The 22,972-nt window shown below is 38.1% G+C and overlaps 1 protein-coding gene across 3 annotated transcripts in view; it reads left to right on the top strand.

Moving 5' to 3' along the window:
• LOC149006243 (uncharacterized protein At2g33490-like) overlaps nt 1-22,972 on the top strand; it is a 34,600-nt gene that overhangs the window by 6,429 nt on the left and 5,199 nt on the right. For 2 of the 3 annotated variants that reach the window (XR_016175102.1, XR_016175101.1), the window contains 6 exons: nt 4,781-4,809; nt 4,897-5,101; nt 5,200-5,433; nt 11,248-11,301; nt 11,562-12,582; nt 18,348-18,565. Coding sequence is in view for 1 of the 3 variants with exons in the window: in XM_089166036.1 (XP_089022162.1) it covers nt 4,781-4,809; nt 4,897-5,101; nt 5,200-5,433; nt 11,248-11,301; nt 11,562-12,582 (1,543 nt within the window). In the remaining 2 variants the exon portion in view is untranslated. The remainder of the gene's footprint in view (nt 1-4,780; nt 4,810-4,896; nt 5,102-5,199; nt 5,434-11,247; nt 11,302-11,561; nt 12,583-18,347; nt 18,566-22,972) is intronic. The other variant, XM_089166036.1, reaches the window with a different exon arrangement.

Below are 22,972 nucleotides of genomic sequence, written 5' to 3'. Positions count from 1 at the left end.
CATTGAGGGCTGTGTGTGTTGGCATCCTTGTGAATATATTACACTATAGGTATCCAACTTTCAGCACCGAATTGGACCCTTGTCCCTACGGATGAGTCTGGGGTTGTTCTGTGGTTTTACTTGCTAATGGGTGATGCAGGTTCTGCATTTGATTGACCTATTTCCCTTAGAAATCAACTTAGACATGCGGATTGGGCTTTGTTTTATTCCGAACGCGGGAAGAGAGCTATCTCCAGCAAGAGCGTAACCAGGGGGGAACAACATGATCTACACAGCATGCCATGGCTGGCATCTCTTCCTTGATCTATGTAGGTAAGAAAAAAAAATTATTAATGGGTTTAAACTTTGAGTTGTGAGGAAGAGGACTTTACAAATAGCTGACTGACCCCCCCCCCCCCCCCCCCCCCAAAAAAAAAAAAAAAAAAAAAATAAAAAGAAGAGAAGCAGTAAAAGTCAGGGAAGAAGGAGAGGAACCCTAGCTCACCTCTATGAAACTCAATCATACTTACGCTGAAACCTTAAGAAGAGCAAATTCGAAACAATAGAGATCCAAAAGAAAGCTTAACAAGGACGAGATTTTGCTGGAGATCAGGAATCCTGAGATTAAATGCTTGCAGTAAATTAGATGGAATTTGAAACAACCTAACGGAGAATTGGAGAACACAAATACAAGCATTTAGGACAACCATACTGGGAGAGATGTGTCGTGCCTTCATGGCGCCTGCTAATAAAAATCCGGGCAGCAATCTCATCTAACTCAATCAGCCCAGGAAGATAGATGCAAATTCGGTGATTTCTGATGAACCTATTATCATGTAGATATTCAACTCCATGGATGATCATGTTGCGTATCATGTAACTCACATGAATATGGTGAAAGATTTGTGGGAGATTTAAATATGTTGTACCCTGCTCAAAATGGTTTGTCCAGAATAAGTTGTCATAGGAGTACTGTAGGGTTGATAGTAAAGATAACCCCTAACCCATTATTTTGCTGATTTCAAAAAGATCTATGAAGAATCGAACTCCATATTACCTACCCATCTCTTTTTATGTAAAAACAATGTAACAACAAAGGAACAACTTGTAGTAAGGGGCTTCTTGGGAGCCTTGGAAAGAAATTGACTCAGTTTGGTCACAGATTCCTGGAGCAGATCAAGTTTCCACTTTGGCAGACCTTTTCACAGGTTCTCTGGATATCAAGGGAGAATCCTAATGATACTTTACCCGAGGATAACTCAACTCTTGCCGCATTTAAACTTAGTCGTGGTTCTTCAGAAGGACAAGGAACAGGAAGGAATATTGGAAGAATCCCTAATAAAAATACTAGTTCTGATGCCCTTACTGATAGTTTGGGCCAGCCTACTAGAGGGTCATGATCCATGTATCAGATCCTGTTTGGTGGGCATCTCCTGGCTTCCTGGGCCGTGGCTTTTCTCCTTGTACTTAATCTTTTTTACAATGTGCATGTGGATCCATTGATTACCCCATTAAGTCAGAATAGTGCTCAGTTTTTTGGTGTTGGCAATAGAACTTCATGAAGAGAAAGGGGATGGATGTGGAACTGTGGAAGAACTCCCCCCCCCCCCACCCAAAAAAAAAAAAAAAACCCAACCCCACAGTTGGTGGAACCGTGAAGGGGGTATGTCACAGTGGAAAAGGAAAGAGATTCATCTCAGGAGTCAGGAGCAAGGTGAGAATTACTGTGGGAGGATACATTACTGCTAAACGGACAACGGGGTACTGATGGTGTCATATGGGCACATCAAGAGGGAACAATATAGGGAAGAAGGAAGGAGGAAGAACAGAGAAAGGAAAGTAGAAAAATTGATAGAGAAGGATGATGGTCCTTAGAGTCTGAATGCCAGTTAGGAAAAGGTAACGATTTTGAGGTAAGCATTAGAGATGTTGGGAAGGGAGGGGATCACACACACACACACACACGTGTGTGTGTAGGCCAAACACAGTATTTTATATTCAATTCTCTGTCTTCATCATTGGGTTACAATTCTTAAGTAAGTACAAATCAAAAGGATTCTAATTACAATGATAACTATCTCCTAGTCCAACTTGAAATAGAGTTCTGAATTACTAGTTTATTTCTATGTATCCTACTTTGCAATTAAAAGGTATACAGAAATAAATAGACTACTTCTAACCATTAGTGGACCAAACAGGGGTTGGACTGGTTACCTAGGAGCTTTGCCTTCCAAACTCAAGCTGCAGCTCCAACAGTCAAGTTCTAATGCGTTATCATGCTTTGTGCCTTAATGCCTCGATGTCTGAGTGGCCTTGCCTCCTTGCATCTGTGATGTGAACACAAAGACCCCTTGGCTGAAACTACAAGTGGGGTCCCCAGGATGGCTCGAAAAAGCCACCCTAAGCTGGCCAAACTCCCTTTGAGGGGTATTTTGGGCATTTCCCCCCTTGTTGAGCGCTGGAATCACTTCCAACTCTAGTGTGCGAGTTTTATTTTATTTTTAGTACCAAATTTGAGTCAAGTTTGGTTTTGTTTAGAGAATTCTAGTTTGATTTAAAGTTGTTGCCTGAATCCTAAGTTATCTTAATTAGCATGTGCTTTTAACTTAACTTAAAGTGTGTTAGTAAGATTCGAATCTTAGGGTTGTGGTCTTGTAGTTATTCCATTTTAAGTGTTTTGGTCTTGAGTTGGATCCTTGTCTATTAGGGATTCCCAACCCCAGTCTGAGTCTTTTGTTTTAAGACTATAAATAGCCTAGTTTTGCAATGTATTTTTCAGTTTTGATGAATAAAGAATATTGAGTGGTTGGCAGGGTTCCTTTGAGGGGGACCCTGCGGTTGTCTATTGAGAGTATTCTAATCTTCCATCTTCCATTGCAATCAAGCATTCAAGTCATCAAAGCAATCAAGCACAGCAACCTCCATCCGTAAGTACAGCAGCCCCCCACCCCTTCCCCTTTTTCTGTGCAACCCTAGAGCCCCTCCCATCACCACCGTAGCTTCCCTGTCCCTTCCCCTATTGCCTAGAACTAGAAGACTACTCCAACTCCATCAGTCCATTGCAAATTTGCAAGTACTCCCCCACCCCTTCCCCTCCAATTTCAGGCAAACCCTAGCCTCTCCCTTTTCCCCCTTCTTCCCTGCGATACAACAAACCCCTCCCCCTTTTAATTTTTGATTCCCAGTCCCCTTTAGGCCCCTTTCTCCCTCCCTTTGGATCACACCAAACCGTAGAACATACTCCTATGACTACTTCCCCAGTCAGCCCTATTTCCCTAATTCAGAAAATTTCTGCAATTCATCTTCTACCTTGGAATTTTTAAAACTTCTGAACTCTAAGTTAGTTGAACCAGACCTCCTCAAACTCTCTAAAACCTTGAAACCCACTTCTGAACTTACTAAACCAGCAAGACAGATCCAAAACCCTCACTGGCTGAACCCACCCCAAACCCTAATTTTGGCTGTTAGTTCAAAATTCAAATCTGGACTTCAATTTGCAGAAGAATTCAGATCTGATTTCCAGTTACAGCAACCTCTAGAGTACCCTGAAACATCCTTCCCCTTTGCTGGATTTCCTGGGCAAACCTTAAGTCGAGGAAAATTACTAAAATACCCCTAACTCTAGACCTGGTTTCCATCAATCTGCTTCTTAACTTGATAGCACTTAAATTTTGTGAGATGGCTAGGGGACCAAGGATACCGTATGGACTATGGAGCTGATTTGAGACAGTAAAGAGACAATCTTTGCATAGTATCTTTATCTGGGATAATCTGATGATGAGCAGGACAAATTGAAGGTCAGAATAAAATGTGAACACAGTTTTCAGCATAGATGGGATTGGTAGCAGTGGATGACCAAATGAAATGACAAAAAATGAAAAATGTGTAATTTGGAGATCAGCCCTTTAAACAGCGGTAAAGGTTGCTGCCTCTTGACCAAGTGGTCAGGTGTTTTGAGTTTCGAAACAACTTCTCTAATCAGGTTGAGGCTGTGTGCATTATGACCCTCCTCAGACCTAGATTGGTAGGAGCCTTATGCAATGGGCACACCCCTCAGTGATTAATAGAGTCTGGTTGATTGTGATTATCTGGCTGTGTTCAATGAGTATTGACAAATTTACTGCAGCACTATTGAGAAGTGAGACATGGTTCAAATCAAAGTTGTTAAATGAGAGGAAAACTGAAAAAATAGACTTTTCAGTGGTGTGCCGTGTTGATGAAGTTATTATTTAGGAATGGTGGAATGATGGAAACAGATTGTATAGATGTTCTGGTTAGCTATAATAAGCTTAACATATTTGTGTTTGGATTCTGAGTCTTTCATTGGTTAAATTGTTAAATTGGAATGGCAAAAACATATTACAGTAATAGCAGAAAGGGATAAACCTTCATTTTGGATCCTTTAAGTGAAAAATTAGACAGGACTTCTGGTATCGTGTTTCTGTTTTGTTGAGATTATATCGCATTTTTGGGTCCTGAGTAAAAAACAGTGCTGGTGTTCCTTCTGTTAATTTAACAAACTTTTAATTTCAGATATATCTTATATCTTGATAATATCATGAAATTTCTTCTTGAATGTCTTAAAATGCTGGAGTTTCAAGCTTCATTGTTTTTTGGCCCCATGTTCCATGTCACCTTCTACAGTATGATTCAATTGATTTTCTTATTTGGTTGAAAACTTATGAATTTCAATTTAATGTTGAATTGCTTTTAGAAGTTTTAGCAATAATATAAAAAGAAAAGAAATGTAACATCAATCAAGAGTAGAAATTTTATGATTCATATTTCTTCATTGGCACAGGAGATGAAGAAACAATGTGATGATAAAAGGTTGGTATGCTTTCTTGTCATCATCATCATCTTCTTTTCCTCTTCCTTGGAATCATGTTATTCTTACTGTTTGTGGGCATTCTTCAGAAATATATTTGAGTACATGAAGGCAGCACAAAGAGAAAAAGGAAAGTCAAAAAATGCAAAAGCTGAAAGCTTTTCTCAACAGTTACAAACAGCTCATGATGAATATGACGAGGAGGCAACTTTATTTGTTTTTCGTTTGAAATCATTGAAGCAAGGACAGACACGAAGTCTTCTGACACAGGCAGCACGGCACCATGCTGCTCAGGTTCTCTTTTTTCCATAAATTCTCAGTTACCAGTTATCTCCTATTCCTTGTAGTTGATTATGATATTCAACTTTCCTTTTTTTCTTGCTTGGAAGCAGATGAGATTCTTTAGGAAGGGGCTTGAGTCTCTTGATGAGGTTGAGCCACATGTGAAATGGGTTACCGAACAGCAACATATTGATTACCAATTCAGTGGCCTTGAGGATGACGATGGGGAGGATGGCGAAGATGATGATGGTAATGATGCCAATGATGATGGGGAATTGAGTTTTGACTATGGCCCAATTGACCATGGGCAAGAAGCTGTTTCAACATCGAGGAATTCAATGGAGGTGTGAATCTCTTGGTCTTGAAAACTGTTCAAAAAATGTGATCAGTAAATTTTATTCTTATATTTTATATGAATTAAGTAGGATGATTCTCTGATATGTATTGTCTTGGTAAAATTATTAAGAGCTGGGTAGATGTCCCAGAATTACATCTACACACAAAAAAAAAATAATAAAAAAAAAAAATATATATATATATATATATATATATTTATTTATTTATTTATTTATTTATTTAAGCTTAACAAGAAACTCACTTAGACTAGGACACTGATAAGTAAAGACCTAAAGCAACCAGGAAACCATGATAGGTCATGTTATGTCATAATATATCATATCTCTAGCATTCATCAAGTCCCCCCCCCCCCCCTCTTGAAGTGCAGAATTTGGTGTTACTATATTCTGAAGTCTAAAAAAACTCTTGTTTTGATGGTCAAGGAATAAGTTTACTGGAGTTCTTTTGCAAGGAACAAATTTCGGTCGAAACTGAAATTTCAACCCAGGGAAAATGCGAAATTTTGGTCAAAACACATTACTTTTTTTTCTTGGAGTTTTGAACTTCAGTTTCGAGCCTTATAAGGACTCAAATGACCTGGATTCTTGGCTCTTACCTATTTCAAGCATAATAAACACAGTGAAACTACTAGTTTACCAAAAAAACCGTTGAAAAATTAACATTTAAATTTATAGTATATATGAGAAGAAACAAAGAATGTTATCAAGTACAAGTCTGCCTAATACATGTCTTACCCTTCCCACGGCACCCCATACCAATCACGATACATGTCCCATTGTGTATGCTCCATATAGTTGTCGGCAACTCGTATGTGGCCTCATCCACATGCCTAAGATGTGCTGATGGTGGGAAGTTGGGAATCTCCAAATAAGGAACTAACACAACTGTTGATGGAAGGGCTAGTGGTGGCTGTGGTATATAGTGGAAGATTTGCTAAACAAACGAAGAACCACCTGGTCCCAGTGGGGAGGGACACCATAAGCTCCATAATGATAATAAGGTCCCAGTGGTTGACTTCAATAGGTTAGCGTGGGAGGGACACCATAAGCTCCATGACAATAAGGTTCCACTGGTGACTGACTCTGAGTCTGATAGCCAGGAGGGACACCATAAAGTCCATAAGTCGACCCAATAGAACCAACACTTCTGTAGCAGTATCATATGAGGACTCTGCAAGCCTATGCCATCTGGATCCTCTAGAGGTGGAGTCTCTGAAATCATCTACGCTCATCAATCTCATAGAGCCCACCAAGCTCTTCATATCAGCTAGATGGTAAGACCCATATGATGGCGTGTCCTCTGTGCTTCTTTCCCCTTCCCCTTCTCCTTGAATATGTTAATGAATCATTTTTGCCTGGAAATGCAGCTCCACTATGGTCTGAATCCTGTGTCGCATGGGTAAATTGACTCTCACTTGGGAATCTTGGTGGTGGTCTGTCCCTAGGATCAGCAAAATCCTAATCACCAGGTCCAACACCCTCCTTGATGTATAATTAAAGACATTCAAAAAAGAAGAAGCCAATTGGGTTAGACCCATCAAAGGCCTAAAGCTATCACCCTAATCAGCCCATGGCTTTCATAGGCTAGGACTGTTTTAATGGGTTAAAGTTAGCCCACATATTTTGATCTCCATGGTCTAGACCTAAGTCCAAGTCTAGCTCTTGAAAAGTCAATATAAGGGGTCGTGCTTTAAAAATAAAAGAACTCATTGTCAAAGGAGTTTTCCTTTGTCAAGAGTTAGGTAGTAGTTGAGTTATTAATAGGTAGGTGGTGTTAGCTAGTGGTTGGATGTTACAATTAATGTTTATGTCTCATTAGAATGCTATATCAAAAGATTTATGTAAGAGGATGAGGGCACAACTCAACACTTAACTTTGAAATCAAGCTATTTCCACTTTGAAGAATCCTTATGTTTGATCAAGGAAGATTGGTGTTTGATGCAATCGATCCACCTTGCGGTGTGAAGCTCAGGTGTAGTACTTGTTGTTCTTATTTTTCTCTCAATTCTCTTATATTGTTCCTTCCATGTCTTCTTTATAATTTTGCCCCTGTTTTGAAGACCGATTTAGTTCATGTTGTTAAGCTAATATCCTTGTACTAACACTCCGATTTTCAACCTACCTTCATATTTAAATCCTGTTTATCTAAAGTCTATTAAATCTGAAATTATTCCCTATGAAAGATCATATTTGGCTACTGTTTTGATCAATCAAATATTGTACTACATTACTCCTCATCATTGTCATCGTTGTCGTTGGGGGATGCATGAGTTGCATCATCCTCGGTGTTGGACCGAGCAATCAAATCCTCACTTGAGGTGGATGCACGAAGGGACGGGCGGCCGCTACATGTGCACTCCCCTCCTAGGCCATGAAGTTTGGCCCATCAGCCCTCATCTCCTCTGCAATCTTGCAACTAGGATGACCTCCCTCCTCAGCCAACAAGGGTTCTCCACTGTCCTTGATTCAGTCAACTACTGGGTTATCATCATTATCCATCTAAAATATGTCGTCCAACTTGATCATGTTACCCTCTTTGTCCATCTGCCTATCTAATATGATCCTCCCTCAGTCTCATATTATAGTGTAAATAGATAAGGTCTCCTAGATGCTTCATACCCAAGGGCCAGATTCCCGTTGCGATATGGCCACATAACGATTGAAACCCCTGGTGGCATCCCTAAATGTCTTCATCTAATATATAAAGAAAAATATAATAACTAAGTTAATACTGAAAAACTTAGTATAAAACTATGAATTGTGAATATCAAATCACAATGTCACCTTCATAAGGATGATTGCCTATTTAAATAGAGGCTCTAACCTCTCCACTATACTTTGGACGGCATCTATCAAATCTTTTCTCATCCCAAGCATGTCTTTGTAATGGTACTTAGGATTTAGATGGTATGCTGTGTAAGAAAAAGCAAAAATAGGTGGGAATAATCAATACTCAATAGTGTGATAATATGATAAAAATTAAATTGATTACCAGACTTAACACCTCACCAGCCTTGTGTACTAGATTCTGCAACATAGACTCCCATCTAAGTTGGATGATGTCAAGGATTTTCTTGTTGCCTTGTGGGTAAACCTAAGCAACTTGCTGCTTCATCTTATCTACTATAACCCATATGTGTGGTAAAGTAGGTCTTTTTTGCTGATCTACCATCATCAACACATGCACCATAGGTTCAAGCGTTTTCACCACTATCCTCACATTATTCCAAAACTATCATTGAGTATGGTCAACTGTGCTCTCCTTCTTGCTACGGATGAAGAACCCTCCTAGTTAAACCACTGCTCTGATGCAATTATGCTCTTAAGGCTAGTCTTCCTACTCTAAAAGCTTTGTAGTCCTATCCAATTGGTAGCAAATTTGGTTATATTTGGCCTCACTAAGTCATCCTAACACTTGTCCCTCATCATCTTTAGTACGTAGGTGTGGGTATAGATGAAGGGTGCTAACTAGTTGGACTTGCTCCATAGTCTTCTTCACAAGCTTGACCTTCATCATGTCTTTTAGCATTAGGTCAATGCAGTGAGCAACACATGGAGTCCAAAAGAGCCTATACCTATCTAGAATCCAGATAAAAATGTCCAAATTAGTAATGATTTACTAAATTATCAAGGCATCAATATAAAGTCATAAAGTGTATATGTAATGTTATATGTGTTTATAAATTAAAATTAGTAGGTAGAAGCATGTTTTGATACATGGAGTTCTCCATCATCTTCAACCCTGCTTTCTTGTAGGTGGAGCCAGTATCAATCACAATTTGGATCACATTCTCCATTCAACGGTCTAACCTCCTTCACCACTTGCTTCAATAATTTGTAAATGTATTTTGCATCCTGCTTCTCACTGGATGCATCTATTGACTTGAGGAACACTGTCCTCCCATCACAATTTAACATGAAATTGATGATGGACTTTCTAGTGGGGCCAGTCCAATCATCAGTCATCCCATTCACTCCATAATGAGCCCATAGGGGTTTTAATCCATTAATGTACTCATCTAAGTCTTCTTTATGCTTAGGCAAATACACATTATATATCTCAAGTGGGGTGGGCCCCTGTACACCACTCCCAGCCCTGCCTATCTTCTCAATCATATCCCTATAGTAGGGCCATTGGCTGTATGTGCGGGAATACTATAGTACATAGCCCATTTGGAGAAAGCCATCTCCACTTTCTCCTTCACACTCCTCTGTAAGTGCTTTAACTTTATTTGCTTTTGCTCTAGCCTCCTAAATAGGGTCGGATCTTGACATTACAAAGAATCTCAAGATCCAGATCTGTAGTATGTGTTGATGAAGTTTGACCTCGTGTTGGGGCTCATGGGATAGGAATCTCCTCCCTCACACTCTAACTCCTCGTCATAGGGACTTGGGAGCTGCGGATGCCCCCTACACTTGCTAGCTCTTTAGAGGACCCACAACCTTATAGTCCTCTGCTGCCTTGTTATGTCATCAATTCTTGCCTGCTCCTACTCATCATCATTGCCCTCCTCATCTATGCGGAATCTGGGTTAGGCTCACATCCATACTCTTCTGGCTCCTTTGGATCTAAATCTTGCTCTCCTGACTCTAGAAGGTCATCTAGTCATGTGTCCTCGAACTCCTCCCTTAGTGTTCTCTTCTCTTTCCTCTTTTGCTTTCCCCAAGCCAAGTATGAGGCCATTGCCTTCTTGATCTCTGAGGGCACCTTTTAGCATCCTGTTACATCTCTACTTCCCCCAGTTAGTTGCACCTTCAATCTAGTGGCCCCATCTCCTCCTATCTGTTTCTTGCAGTATTTGCACTCACTCTTCTTCCTATTGGTTATCAGTGGCCTTGTTGCTAGACTATGTTTGACATCTTTCAAAGAGAGTGCCTGATACAAGAGGTACACACTAAGATTCTTAAAAATCATTACAATAAACTCAAAAATTACATCTATGCTTCTATAAATAATCTCCCTATTTTTAAATATATAACATAAATTGATTATTTTTTATATTTAAATAATTTTAAAATATTTTCAAACAATTAAAGTTAAAAATTAGCACCAAAAAATCTGTTTCAACACCATCACAGTATAGATAAAGTGATGGTGTCTCACATTCATCAATTTGAAGCTCATACATGAGTATATACATGTGTATTTGAGGAATATACATATTTTAGAAAATTATTTTTAAATACAGCAAAAAAAAAAATAGTAGCAATATGCAAAAATTAATCTTAACTTCACATAATCATAGATCAACTCTCTAGACTAATCATACTTTAATTTGAAAGCAATCTAAGTTGATCTGAGGCATAAACAAAACAAAAATAAAAAATGGAGATCTTTAGAATCCAAGAGAAATGAGAAAATTTTGGTTTAGGGTCAAAATCTCAAGGGGCAGAAGTTTCATCGAAACTGGCAGAACCTGCGAAAATATGCAGGTTCCGCTTGAAACAAAGAGGTTTTATAACTAGGAATGTGTCGTTTCGAGTCAGTACGAAATTTCGTATCATTTCGACCAAAATTTCGTATTATTTCGACCGAAATTTCTTAGAGTTTCGGTCAAAACAAAGAATTCGACGAAATATTTTGCATTTAATTTCGATTTCAGAAAATGCAGAAATTTTGACAATTTCGATCAAAATTTATACCCTGGTTCTTTGTTCACTATTGGCTTCTGCATTAGCATCATCTTGTTGATACTTTTAACTCGCGAATGCATGAAGAGTTTTCATTTTGAATTCAGTTTAACATAATCATCTTGAAGTTGCTTTGAAACCCATGATTTAATATGTCAAATTGCTATGCAGTTGGATCAAGCAGACTTATCATTTCCACAAGCGTCCACAATGGAAGTTTCGCAGGTAACATCTCCCAGTTCTCTTTTAAAACAGATCTGATGATACCAGAGTATCTTTATATATTTGTTAGCATAGAATCCTGTAACAGGTAAACATTTGTCACTGTTCTGTTTTTCACAAGTTTTCAGTCTCTAAACTTATAATTACTTCCAAGCAGATTTATAGCAAGTAAGCACCATGGGCATTTTTGGTCTGATCTCATGGATTAGATTAGGGAATGCTTTGGACTCAAGATTTATGCCTCTTTTTTTTCTTGTTTACAGGAGAATCTAGATAAAAGCCAAGGTGATATCTATTCCGTTGGTAGGAAACCTAGGGCGGGCAGTCAATCTGCCCCCATCTATGCTGAGAAGAAATCTGATGCTGGTGAAAGACAAAGACAAATTAGACCATTGACGGCAAGGAAGTTTCACACTTACGTATTACCCACCCCAGTTGATGCAAAGATTTCAATACCTGCCAAATCAAGTAATACTGTTCCCCCATCAAGGCAGACAATTTCGGGGGGACGTACACAAAATTTGTGGCATTCATCACCCTTGGAACCAAAGAAGCATGAGAAAGACTCTAGAGATGATACATGGTCAGGCCTTTCCATTGTAAAAACAGAATCAGTACTTAAAGAGAGCAATGTTAATAGTGCCTCCATCAGACTGCCTCCTCCTCCTGCTGGAGGACTCTCGCCTCCACAGTTTGATCCACGCACTGCTTCTGATACTAAGAAAGTCAAAAGACAAGCTTTCTCTGGCCCAATAACTACTAAATCCTGGTCATCCAAGCCTGGTTTCTCTGCTAGTGGTCCCATCAGTCAAACTGAGAACCCACTACTAATTTCTGGAATGGCTTCGCGTGTCCCAATACCTCAGCCATCCTCGTCTCCAGTAGTATCACCAAGTGCTTCTCCCCCTCCTGTATCTTCACCTAGAATAAGTGAACTTCATGAGCTTCCTAGGCCTCCAATCTGTTCTGCTACTAATTCAACAAGACCTTCAGGTTTAGTTGGTCACTCTGCCCCCTTGGTTGCCAGAAGTCAGGAGCATTCAACCACAAATAAGTCGCCTAATTTGACGTCAAAGTCTCCATCTCCACTTCCAACTCCACCTCTGACTGTTACACGAAGTTTCTCCATACCCTCAAGCAGCCAAAGAGCAATGGCACTGCATGGAACAAGGCTGTTGAAGGCCGAAGAAGTTGCATCACCTCCTCTGACACCTATTTCCTTAACAAATATGCAACCGGCATCAACTACTTCTGAAAGAGTCAATCAAAGTTACCATGTAAAAGGTAAGTGAAAAACCCGTTATGGTACTTTTCATTGAAGAAATTTCTGCTGTGACATTTTTCCTCTGTTTAATTTGTGAAGCTATTGGATGGCAGGTCTATAGACAGGCCTTCTGGTTAATATTTTAGGATACAATAACCCTACTCTCTGACCCAAAAAAACTGTTTCCTAAAATTCAACATTTAAGGAGTTTGTTTTAAATCATTATTCACTAACTCAAACAGTGTCCAACATTACCTACTGTAGTGGGGCGGGGTAGCTGATGGCAAGTGGATACAAATGATACAATAAATGTCTGGATGAATAAATGGGGCAGGGAGTGTGACAGACTTCGTATCTTGGTTTTTAATTGTACAAACATTTTGGGACTCTGAAAACCCTTGAAATGACCATCTTTGTCTGCCGGATCGAGTATCATACTATGCTAAAATGAATTGATTGATGGGAGGAAGAAATTTTAAAGTTTATTATAGACCTGGTGTTGTATCCAGCCCCCAGGCAGCCCCAAAAGAGCCTAGAAGGGGCCCAAGCCTATTCGAAATAGTGCCCAAACAAAGGGGGGCCGAATCTGACCAAGGGGCAAGATGGTCATTTCCTCCCCTAGAATCAAATCTATTTTGTAGGGTTAGTTCAGAATTATTTGTGATTTTTAATTTTGATTTTCTTTTCTAAATTGGAGTCTTAGTGATTAAGCGTGTGTTGTTTCCTTTGATTAAGAGTCTTTGAGTTGTTAAATTGGGAAAGAGTTATTTCTTAATAAGGAGTCCTAATTTTTCAGTGCTAGTCTAGTAAGTTTGGGTTGTTTTCTTATTTGAGTCCAAGTCCTTTATTTCGGGCTATAAATAGCCTTTCTAGTGTAAGTTATTTTCAGATTGGATTGATTGAATGAATTGAGTTTTGAGAATAGACTGGTGAAGTTGTGGGATCCTTGGGAGGGTGACCTGCAGCTGGAAATTGCTTCTGTTTCTGCAACTTTAATTCTTCTTTTTCACATTCAAGGTTCAACAGTACTGTGATTCAAGCTTCCCAGGCAAGTGCAAGTCCATACCCCTTACCCAAACCCAACCGTGGCCTCCACCTTCCCTTTTCCTTCTTCTTGCAATATCAGCACCCCTCCTCTGTTAAATCTACTTCCCCAGCCCCTTTAGACTCCAATCCCCTTCCACTAGAGTTGCTCCAGGCCTTGGAACACTCCCTTGCAGCTCCCTTCCCAAATGACCCTTTTTCCCTAAAACCAGAATTCCCTGCAACCCCTCTTCTTCCCTGCAACAGCAAGTCCTAACCCACTTAGGATTTGCTGATTCCCAACCCCAAACCCTCCTGACTTCCCTCTCTAGAGTCACAGTAGCCTGTAGCAGCCAGTCCTAACCTTCGTTTCCCTAACCAGCCCCTCTTTTCTGAGTTTGGGATTTTCTGCACTTCATCTTCTTTGTTGATAAGTTGCAGAAATTTTGAAATTTCCAGAAAATTCTGAGACTTTCCAATTCCCATCCCTTTCTCCTTAGTTCAGTTCTGAACTACAGAAAACCATCAAACAGCCTTTAACGGCCACAGAACCAGCAGCACTGGCCCTAATTTCAACCCTAACAAAAACCCTAAGTTCACCGTCAAACCCTAGTTAGTCACTGCAACCCTATTTGAAGATCCTGGAGGATTAACCCTAATCCTGGGTTTACGTCACCTGATTTACTTTTTTGATGAGTTTGGTTAAACTAGGATTTGACTGAAATTTGAAGTGCATGTAAAGTTGTCAGGTTTCCAATTAAATTCACATTTCTTGATTGTAAATTTTCATTTGGGTGGCCATTTTGGTTTGAATACCAAAAGTTTTTTTTTTTTTTTTGGGGGGGGGGGGGGAGTGGGTTATCTATATTTGATGAGGATTTTTTGAACATTCATGATATGGGTATAGTTTGTCTAATAAAGATATAAGCATTTGAATGTTAATAGTTATTTTTTTTTTTGATCAAATTGTAAGAAGAATTAATGGTTATTTGACCCCAAAAAAATGAATCTGGCTTGAGATTAAGGTTGTCTTTCCTCGATGCAAGTAAACTTTCTTACTTGACCAGAGTACCCTTTTAGCCATTATTATGGACTAAAATGCCCATCTTAACCACTTTTATTTGACTAGACCCCATAAAGCCTAAATCGTATTTGAAATAATTAAGATTAAAAATCACTTTAGTTCCATGACATTTTTACTCTAAGAAATGCACCCATGTTTAACCGTTGGTCTAAAATATATCTAAAAATTACCTTGATTCAACAGAATTTCTCTCTAGATTCAAAAGAAGCAGCCTCTCTTCTAATCACCACGCCTTATCCCGAAAAAACTACAAAACCAACTCTAATATGATCATCTTCCTTATCTTATCCTTCCAAGCTTTGCCACTCATCCATCTTAGCATACTCATTTTTGTTATACTAAATTTATCTATATGATTTTTTTTAACAGCTGAACACTCTGCACCTTACATCATAGCTGGTCGAACGACAACAATGTAGGATTTTCCTTTGAGCTTTAAAGGAATATGTTGATCACACAAGGCCCCAAATGCACCTCTCCACTTCATCCACCTTATTTTAATTCTTTCAAAAACATCATCCTCTATATCACCTTTTTTTTTTTAATGTATGATTGAACCAATGTACCTAAAATAATCGCTTTGAGAATTCCTCATCATCAAGTTTGACCACCTCGCGTCCGTTGGATCATGATTGAAGTTACAAACTACATATTCTGTCTTCGTTGTACTTAGTTTAAAGCCTTATGATTCTAAAGTTGCTCTCCTTTGATTCTAACTTGGTATTAATACTTACTTGCCTCATCTATCAACACAATATCATCAACTAAAAGAATACACCAAGGAACCTCATCTTGAATGTATTTGGTTAATTCATCTATTATAAGTGCAAATAAAAATGAACTTAAAGTTGATCCTTAATGTAGTCCAATTGTAATTGGGAATTCATTACCTTGTCCCCCCCACTGTTGTTACACTTGTCACTGAACCATCATACATATCCTTAATTGTGTTCGCTTATTTACTTGCAACACTTCTTTTCTATAGGACTTGCCAAATTAGCGTTGTAGGAACTTTATCATAAGCTTTTTTTTTGTCAATAAATACCATATGAAGGTCTTTTCTACACCATACTTTTCCATAAGTCCCCTAATAAGGTAAATTGCTTTTGTTGTAGATCTTCCTGGCATAAAGCCAAATTAGTTCTCTGTAATTGTGGTTAATTGTCTCAAATAGATTTCAATTACTCTCTCTCATAATTTCAGTATGACTCATCTGTTTGATGCCTCTATAGTTATTCCAGCTTTGAATATCTCCTAGATTTTATATATTGGAACTACGGTGCTTCTCTTCCATTCATCTAGCATTTTCCTTGTGTTCATAATTTTATTAAACAACTTAGTCAACTAAGTGAGCTCGTAGGTTCCTAAGCTCTTCTAATCTTGTATTAAGATTTCATCAGGCCCATGAGTCTTTCCTAGTTTCATCCTCCTTAAGCTTCTTTTACTTCGTACATCAAAATTCTCTAAATATATATGAGAAAATTGGTGCCTTAGTGAATGGTGTAATCGTTTGAATCACAGATACCTGAAGTATGCTTGTGTAGTAGACTAGAGAAATATATTTCTCATTTCTTTTTAATGTCCTCATCACGTACTAGAACTTGAACATCTTCACTTTTAATACATCTAACGTGGTCAAGATTCTTCTCCTTTATTTTAGCTATCCTATAAATAGATTTTTCCACTTCCTTTGTACCCAACTTATTGTATAAGTCTTCATACTTCTCCTCCTTTGTTTTTTCCACAATTTTGTTAGCTTCATTTCTAGTCAACCTATACCTTTGAAGATCTTCGACATCCTCAGTCCTTTGCCAAGCCTTAAAACTAGCTTTCTTATTCTTAATTGCTGCTTGAACCTCACCATCCCACCACAAACTCTCTCTATAGAAATAGAGTTTTCCTTTTCTTTCACCTATGACATATTTAACCACCTTTTCAATACACGTAGCTGTCTCATTCCACATTGCATTAGTGCCTCCCTCAAAATCCCACTTGTTTGACTACTTCATTAGAAAGATTTCTAACACTCTCCTTTCAAGTTCCGCCATTTATCGTAGGATAGTTAGCCTTGCACCTTTTATGAGTTTTTGGAATTTGGCACATATCCAAGACCACTAGTTAGGAAGAAATCTATTTGGTTTCTATTAATGAGTATCTTAACTAAAATTAAAATATATCTCCTTAATATTGTATTATTTTCTAGCTAAAATTTCTAAGAAGAAAGTTTTCTTTTAATTAACATGTCATTGAGTTTCGTTCAAGAATGAAATTTTAAAATAAAAATATTAATCCTATAATATAAATCTTCAATAAATGTTTTGCATACACTTCTATTCTCTATCTAGAATCTCGATTCCCGATTAATTTCCCACATTTTTCCTCGTAGCGTTTACAAGCTAAGCATTCCCTTCTCTCTTGGACACTTGTTTTGGACTCTTTGTCGATTATCTCTTACTTGAATCGTTGCCTCCTTAACCTAGAATCCTTTTGGGCCAAGTTTATCTTCCTTTCAAGGAAATGTTTACACCCATGATCTATTCTTCTAACTACAACAACAAGCCTTGACCCAACTAAATGGGATCAGCTACATTTATTTTTGCCTTTCAATCATCTTTGTTTGATGCTATGCTAGATACAAGGCCTAAACCATGCATATCCTTTCTCACCACTTCTGTTAAGGTTATTTTAGATCTGCTTCCTAGTTTTGCCAATTGCTTCAGTTTGGATTAAAACGTTTCTCTGAATGGGGGAATTTTAAGGCCTTCATTGAATGTGGTCATGCCACATTAGTCAACTTTCTCGTAGCTTATCATTTATCAGAGCTACTCCTAGACTAGCTTTAATGTACTCCTTCCTAGTTTTGTGACTCATCCATCTTAGCATCTTATTTATGCTACATTGAGTTTATCTATATGATGCTTCTTAATAGCCTAATACTCTGCACCATACATCATAGCTAGTTGTATAATAGTCCTGTATAATTTTTCCTTTAAGCTTTAAAGGAATACATTGATCACGCAAGATCCTAAATGCACCTTTCTACTTCATCCACCTAATTTTAATTCGTTAGATACATCATCTTCTATATCACCTTTTTATTATTTTGTGATTAAGCTAAGGTACCTAAATTAATCGCTTTGTGGAATCTCCTTCTCATCAAGTTTCACCATCTCATCATCCGTTCAATTATGACCAAAGTTACATACTAGATATTCCGTCTTCATACTACTTGGTTTAAAACCTTTTGAATCCAAGTGTGTTATCCATGATTCCAAATTGGTACTAATCCCTATTTATGTCTCATATATCAAAGTAATATCATCAGGAAAAGGGATACACCAAGGAACCTCATCTTAAATATCTTTGGTTAAATTATCCATTGTAAATGCAAATAAATATGGGCTTAAAGCTAATCCTTTGATGTAGTCCAACTGTAATAAGGAATTCACTACCTTGTCCCCCCATCATTTATATACTTGTCATTGAACCATCATACATATCTTTAACTATGTCCACAAATTTACTTGCAACATCTCTTTTCTCTAGTATTTGCCAAATTAAAACTCTAAGACTCTATCATAAGCTTTTCTATGTCCATAAATACCATATAACGATCTTTCTTACACTCCCTATATGTTTCCATAAGTCTCCTAATAAGGCACCTTGCTTTCATTGTAGATCTTGGCACGGTTGTCAAAGCGTCCACCTAGGCGGCAAAACGGTTTTTCAATTGCTTTGTTTTGAACCGTTTAATTGACGCCCAATCTGGAAAGGAGCTCCAAGGCCTAAAGTGACATGGAACCTATTCAAGGAAACAGAATGTGAAGCATAAACCATACTCAACATCAAGAATCAATGAATCAGTAAATGCCTAGGCGGACACTTTGATAACCATGGTTTGATGAGATGAACTTAAGTTTGTGTTTTTTTTTTTGAATAATTTTTCATAATTATGATTATTGAATGCTTGTTTTTTGGGATGAATGTGACTATTGAATATTTGTTTAGCTTATTATAGAAAATAGTTGTATTGAAAATTTTGACCTAACCGCTTTGGTCGCCTTATTGCCGCCTAGGCGCCGTTTTGTTGTCTAATCGCCTAGGCAGAGCTCCAATCGCTTTGGTCACCTAACCGCCTTGACAACCATGGATCCTGGTATAAAGCCAAGTTGGTTCTCTATAGTAGTGGTTACTTGTCTCAAAAGGGTTTCAGTTACCTTCTCCCATAATTTCATAGTATGACTCATTATTTCTATATCTTTATAGTTAATTCAGCTTTAAATCCTCCATTATTTTTTTAAATTTAGAGCACGATGCTTTTGCTAATTCATCTGGCATTTTCCTTGTACTCATAATCTTATTAAACACTTCGAAACTTTGTTAGCTAAGCTAGCCCATAGGTTTCTAAGCTCTTCCATACTTCCATTGGGATTTCATTAGGACCTTGTGTCTTGCCTACTTTCATCCTCCTTTGAGCTTTTTTTACTTCGGACATCGAAATTCTTTGTATATATGTTAGAAAATTGGTGCCATGGTGACTGGCGTAATCATCCAAATCGTGGATACCTAAATTATGTTCGTTTAGTAGGGAAGAGAAATAGACTTCTTATATCTTCTGATGTCCTTATCATGTATTAGTACTTTACCATCTTCATTTATAATATAATACATCAAAGATGGTCTAGATCTCTCCTCTTTCTAACCCCCCCCTTTTTTTGGCAATGGAGGAATTAATAAATTCATCAACCAAAGCCCCAAGAAGGGGAAGAAAGATGCACAAGGAGAGAGAGGAGGGAGAGGGAAAATATAGAGGGAGAAGAAGGGGGGGGGGGAGTTACAACCTACTAGTTGGCAAAAAAGAAGACTCTAAGACCCTAGGAAACAACAATGGTTTTGTTCCTTGGGGTATCCAAAATAGGGGGAGGGGGAGAGATTGTAGCCGACTAGAGACCTCGAAACAGATGGCCTTCCAAATCAAGTCAATGGATCTGGATTTGGAGGTCCATCTCCTAAGGTTCCGCTTCCAGCAGATGTGAGTGATCAGAGTATTGAACACCAATTTGCCCACCAAATCACAAATATATATGCTGATAAAATGCCTTAAAAACCAGGCCTTGTCTCTTGGGAAACCAAGGGGGTGTCTGGATTGGGGCCAAATGGAGGTGATCGCTTTTGACCACAAGGAATGAGAGAAGGGGCAAGAGAAAAAAAGATGGTTCACATCTTCGGGGCTGTTTCAGCAAAGGATGTAGTTAGGGTTAACCTTGAGGGGATGGTGGATGAGGAAGGATTAGGTGGGAAGGCAGAGGTTAAAGGCTCTCCATGTAGCAAAGGAATGGTGAGGGATGTGGCTTTTTAACCAAACAAGTTGGTACCACTCAAAAAAATTTTTTTTTGGGGGGGGGGGGGGGGGGAAGGGGAGCGGAGAAGGTTCCACCCCGAGGTAATGGTACAAGATCCCCAGGGGGGGGGGGAGAGATTGGACCAAACATGAGTGTGATACGGAGGGGAAGAGGTGGGAGGAGACCAAGAGTAGCCAGAAATGAAGCTATCTTATAAATAATTTTTCCCCTTCCTCTATGCCTAGCTTTTTATATATATCTTCCTACTTCTTCTTTGCTTGTCCTACTATTTTCGTAGCTTCATTTCTAGCCAACCTATACCTTAATAGACCCTCTACATCCTTAGTCCTTTGCCATGTTTTAAGGTTACCTTTCTTATTCTTAATGGCTGCTTGAACCTCACTATCCCACCACCAAGTATCCCTGTAAGAAGGTGCTTTCCTTTTGATTCACCTCTGACATTTTTAGCCACCTTCCTAATACACGTAGCCATCTCGTTCCACATGGTATTAGTATCTCTGTGATCCATTTTTCTGAATGTGTTAAATCAGACCCTCCTTTCACATAGAAAAAAAGTTTCTCATATGCAACAGAGCAGAACTAGGGCTTTCATTGGAAAGACTAGATCTGAAAGAAGTGACCTTCTCAATGGAAAATGATCTATATTACTGGGAAAGCTCTCATTGAAAACATTGGATCTAGGACTAAAAGAAGTGAAGCTTCTTTAAGAAAAACTCATGAGGGCGAACTTAAAGCTTCTGGCGAATGTTCCTACTTTGTTTATACAAAAATTCAGTTGAAGGTCGAGACTGGAACCACTCATAAGCGGAGTTACAAAATCATTTATGCCCCAAAGCTTTAGCTGTAAGGTTATCTTTGAGGAAGAAATCACGCATGGAATTATTCAGACAGTCTGCTACACATGAAAAGCTAAATTGATGAGTGTGGGAAACCAAATAGATGAGTACAGAAAAACGTTCCACAAAAATCGAATTAAGAAAGCGGAAAAATCACGTGAACGTGTACTTTTTGTGTGTGTGTGTGTGTGTGTGTGTGTGATATTAGGTATCAATGGTATTTCCTTGATCCCATAAAAATGAAGCCAGATCTTCTTGACCATGATAATGCCTGTAAAGAATAGGCTGAGACAGGATTTTCATTTCGTTACTGAAAATTTCAGAAATGGCCAGAATATACATTAAAGTATAACAAAAAAAGGTGGAGGGAGGTTCAACAGTTGGGCAAGACCAGGTCTTGAGTTTTCAACTCCCTTTGTGGCCCAACTATCAAAAGTTAAATAAAGAAAATGAAGAAAAGAATACCTATAAAACATTTCAGCCTTGTGGTGAACTTGAGTTTTCGAATGGAGACCAAAGCATATAAATTCAACGAGTCAAAATATAGATTATATGGATTTTAGGTATCAAAGTGTATTTCCTTGAGCCCATAAAAGCGAAACTAAATCTGACCATGATAATGCCTGTAAGGAATAGGCTGAAATCAGGATTTTTACTTTGTTCCTGGAAATTGCAAAAATGGCCAGAATATACATTTAAATATACCAAATTATTTTTTTGGGGGGTGAGGGGGTGGGGGGGGGGGTTATTCAGTTGGGAAAGACCAGCACCTTGAAAAGAACAGAGGTTACGAATTCAACTCTCCTAGTGGCCCAGCTGTGAAAATATAAATGAAGAAAATGAAGAAAAGAATACCAATAAAACATTTCAGCCTCGTGGGCGAGCTTGAGATTTTGAATGGAGACCTAAAAAAGAAATAAATCAATGAGTAAACTTTATAAGTGCATTTTCAGAACACTGATTTTGAGGGACCTGAATGTTAACATATGGATGCATTCAACTGAACTCAAATCAACTTAGCCTTATCCCAACTGAATTCATCCTATGCCTCATTTCTCCTGAAATCATTTTAGGCCTAACTCTGGATTATTTTGCTTTATAATCTAAATCTTATCACGTTTCACTTCAAGGCACCTCTCAACTTGTCATGTCTGGACTTTTCACTCTATTTTGTCCATTCCTCATTTTATTCATCTATGTTAGTTTTAACAATCGTATGTCATTGCTGTTTGTTGACATTCTTATAAAAGTTTCCTGTAGCTTCAAATTATCATCGATAACTCAACACTCTAGATGAACCGCCCTGTCTCATCCACTTTTCTATGGTTCTTAGTGCATCATCTTCCTTTATTTTTCCCCTCTTTTTTCCTTTTTCCTTTCAAAAACAGATGTAATGAAACTTGTACCTAAATTTCACTTGCTGTATTTCCATATAATTGATCTTCACTACATTTTTTTCAGTCCTACTGTTACTAAAGTTACCAAATTTTCTTATTATACTTTTTTAACTTTTTATATCAAGGTCGATCTTCTTAAGTATTATTTATGTATCACTCAGTTCATTCTGGGAAGGCTCAAAACATTGTGGAAGGAAGGGGAGAAGATGATAAGGCTCTTAACAGTTCTAACATTCTAGGAGTTCTTTTGGAATTAGACAATGTGCCGATGCAGTAAATAGGGTTTACAGAAACAGAAGGAAATTGTGGAGAACATAAAATGTGAAATGTTTTAGTGCTTTGAATGATAACTGTTGAAGTATATGCACTTTGAAATATTTATTGTTCACGGTACTGTTCACGTGAACAGTAAAGTATGATATTTACTGTTCATGGTACTGTTTACGTGAACAGTAAAATCTGTTTGTATGATGTTAGTGATGCTAATCTACTTTCTATTTCTAATGTAGGAGTCTTGCTACATAAGTTTTTGGAGTTTCTAAAAAGCATAGTTTCTATTTTGGTGGTAGTTTCTATTTTCTTAACTTTCTATTTTAGGAGTTAGGAAGTTACTAAAGCTGTAATATTTTGTTTCATTTTTCTAGAGGACAATTACTTGTCTCTCAAGTTGTATTAAATTCATTAGAAGCTATAAATAAAAGTGCTTT

Source organism: Hakea prostrata, chromosome 8 (genome assembly GCF_041222555.1).
Source record: "Hakea prostrata isolate BN-2017 chromosome 8, UWA_Hpros_2, whole genome shotgun sequence".
NCBI lineage: Eukaryota > Viridiplantae > Streptophyta > Magnoliopsida > Proteales > Proteaceae > Hakea > Hakea prostrata.
The sequence above is the reverse complement of the archived record's forward strand: the minus strand, read 5'-3'. Positions and strand labels throughout refer to the sequence as shown.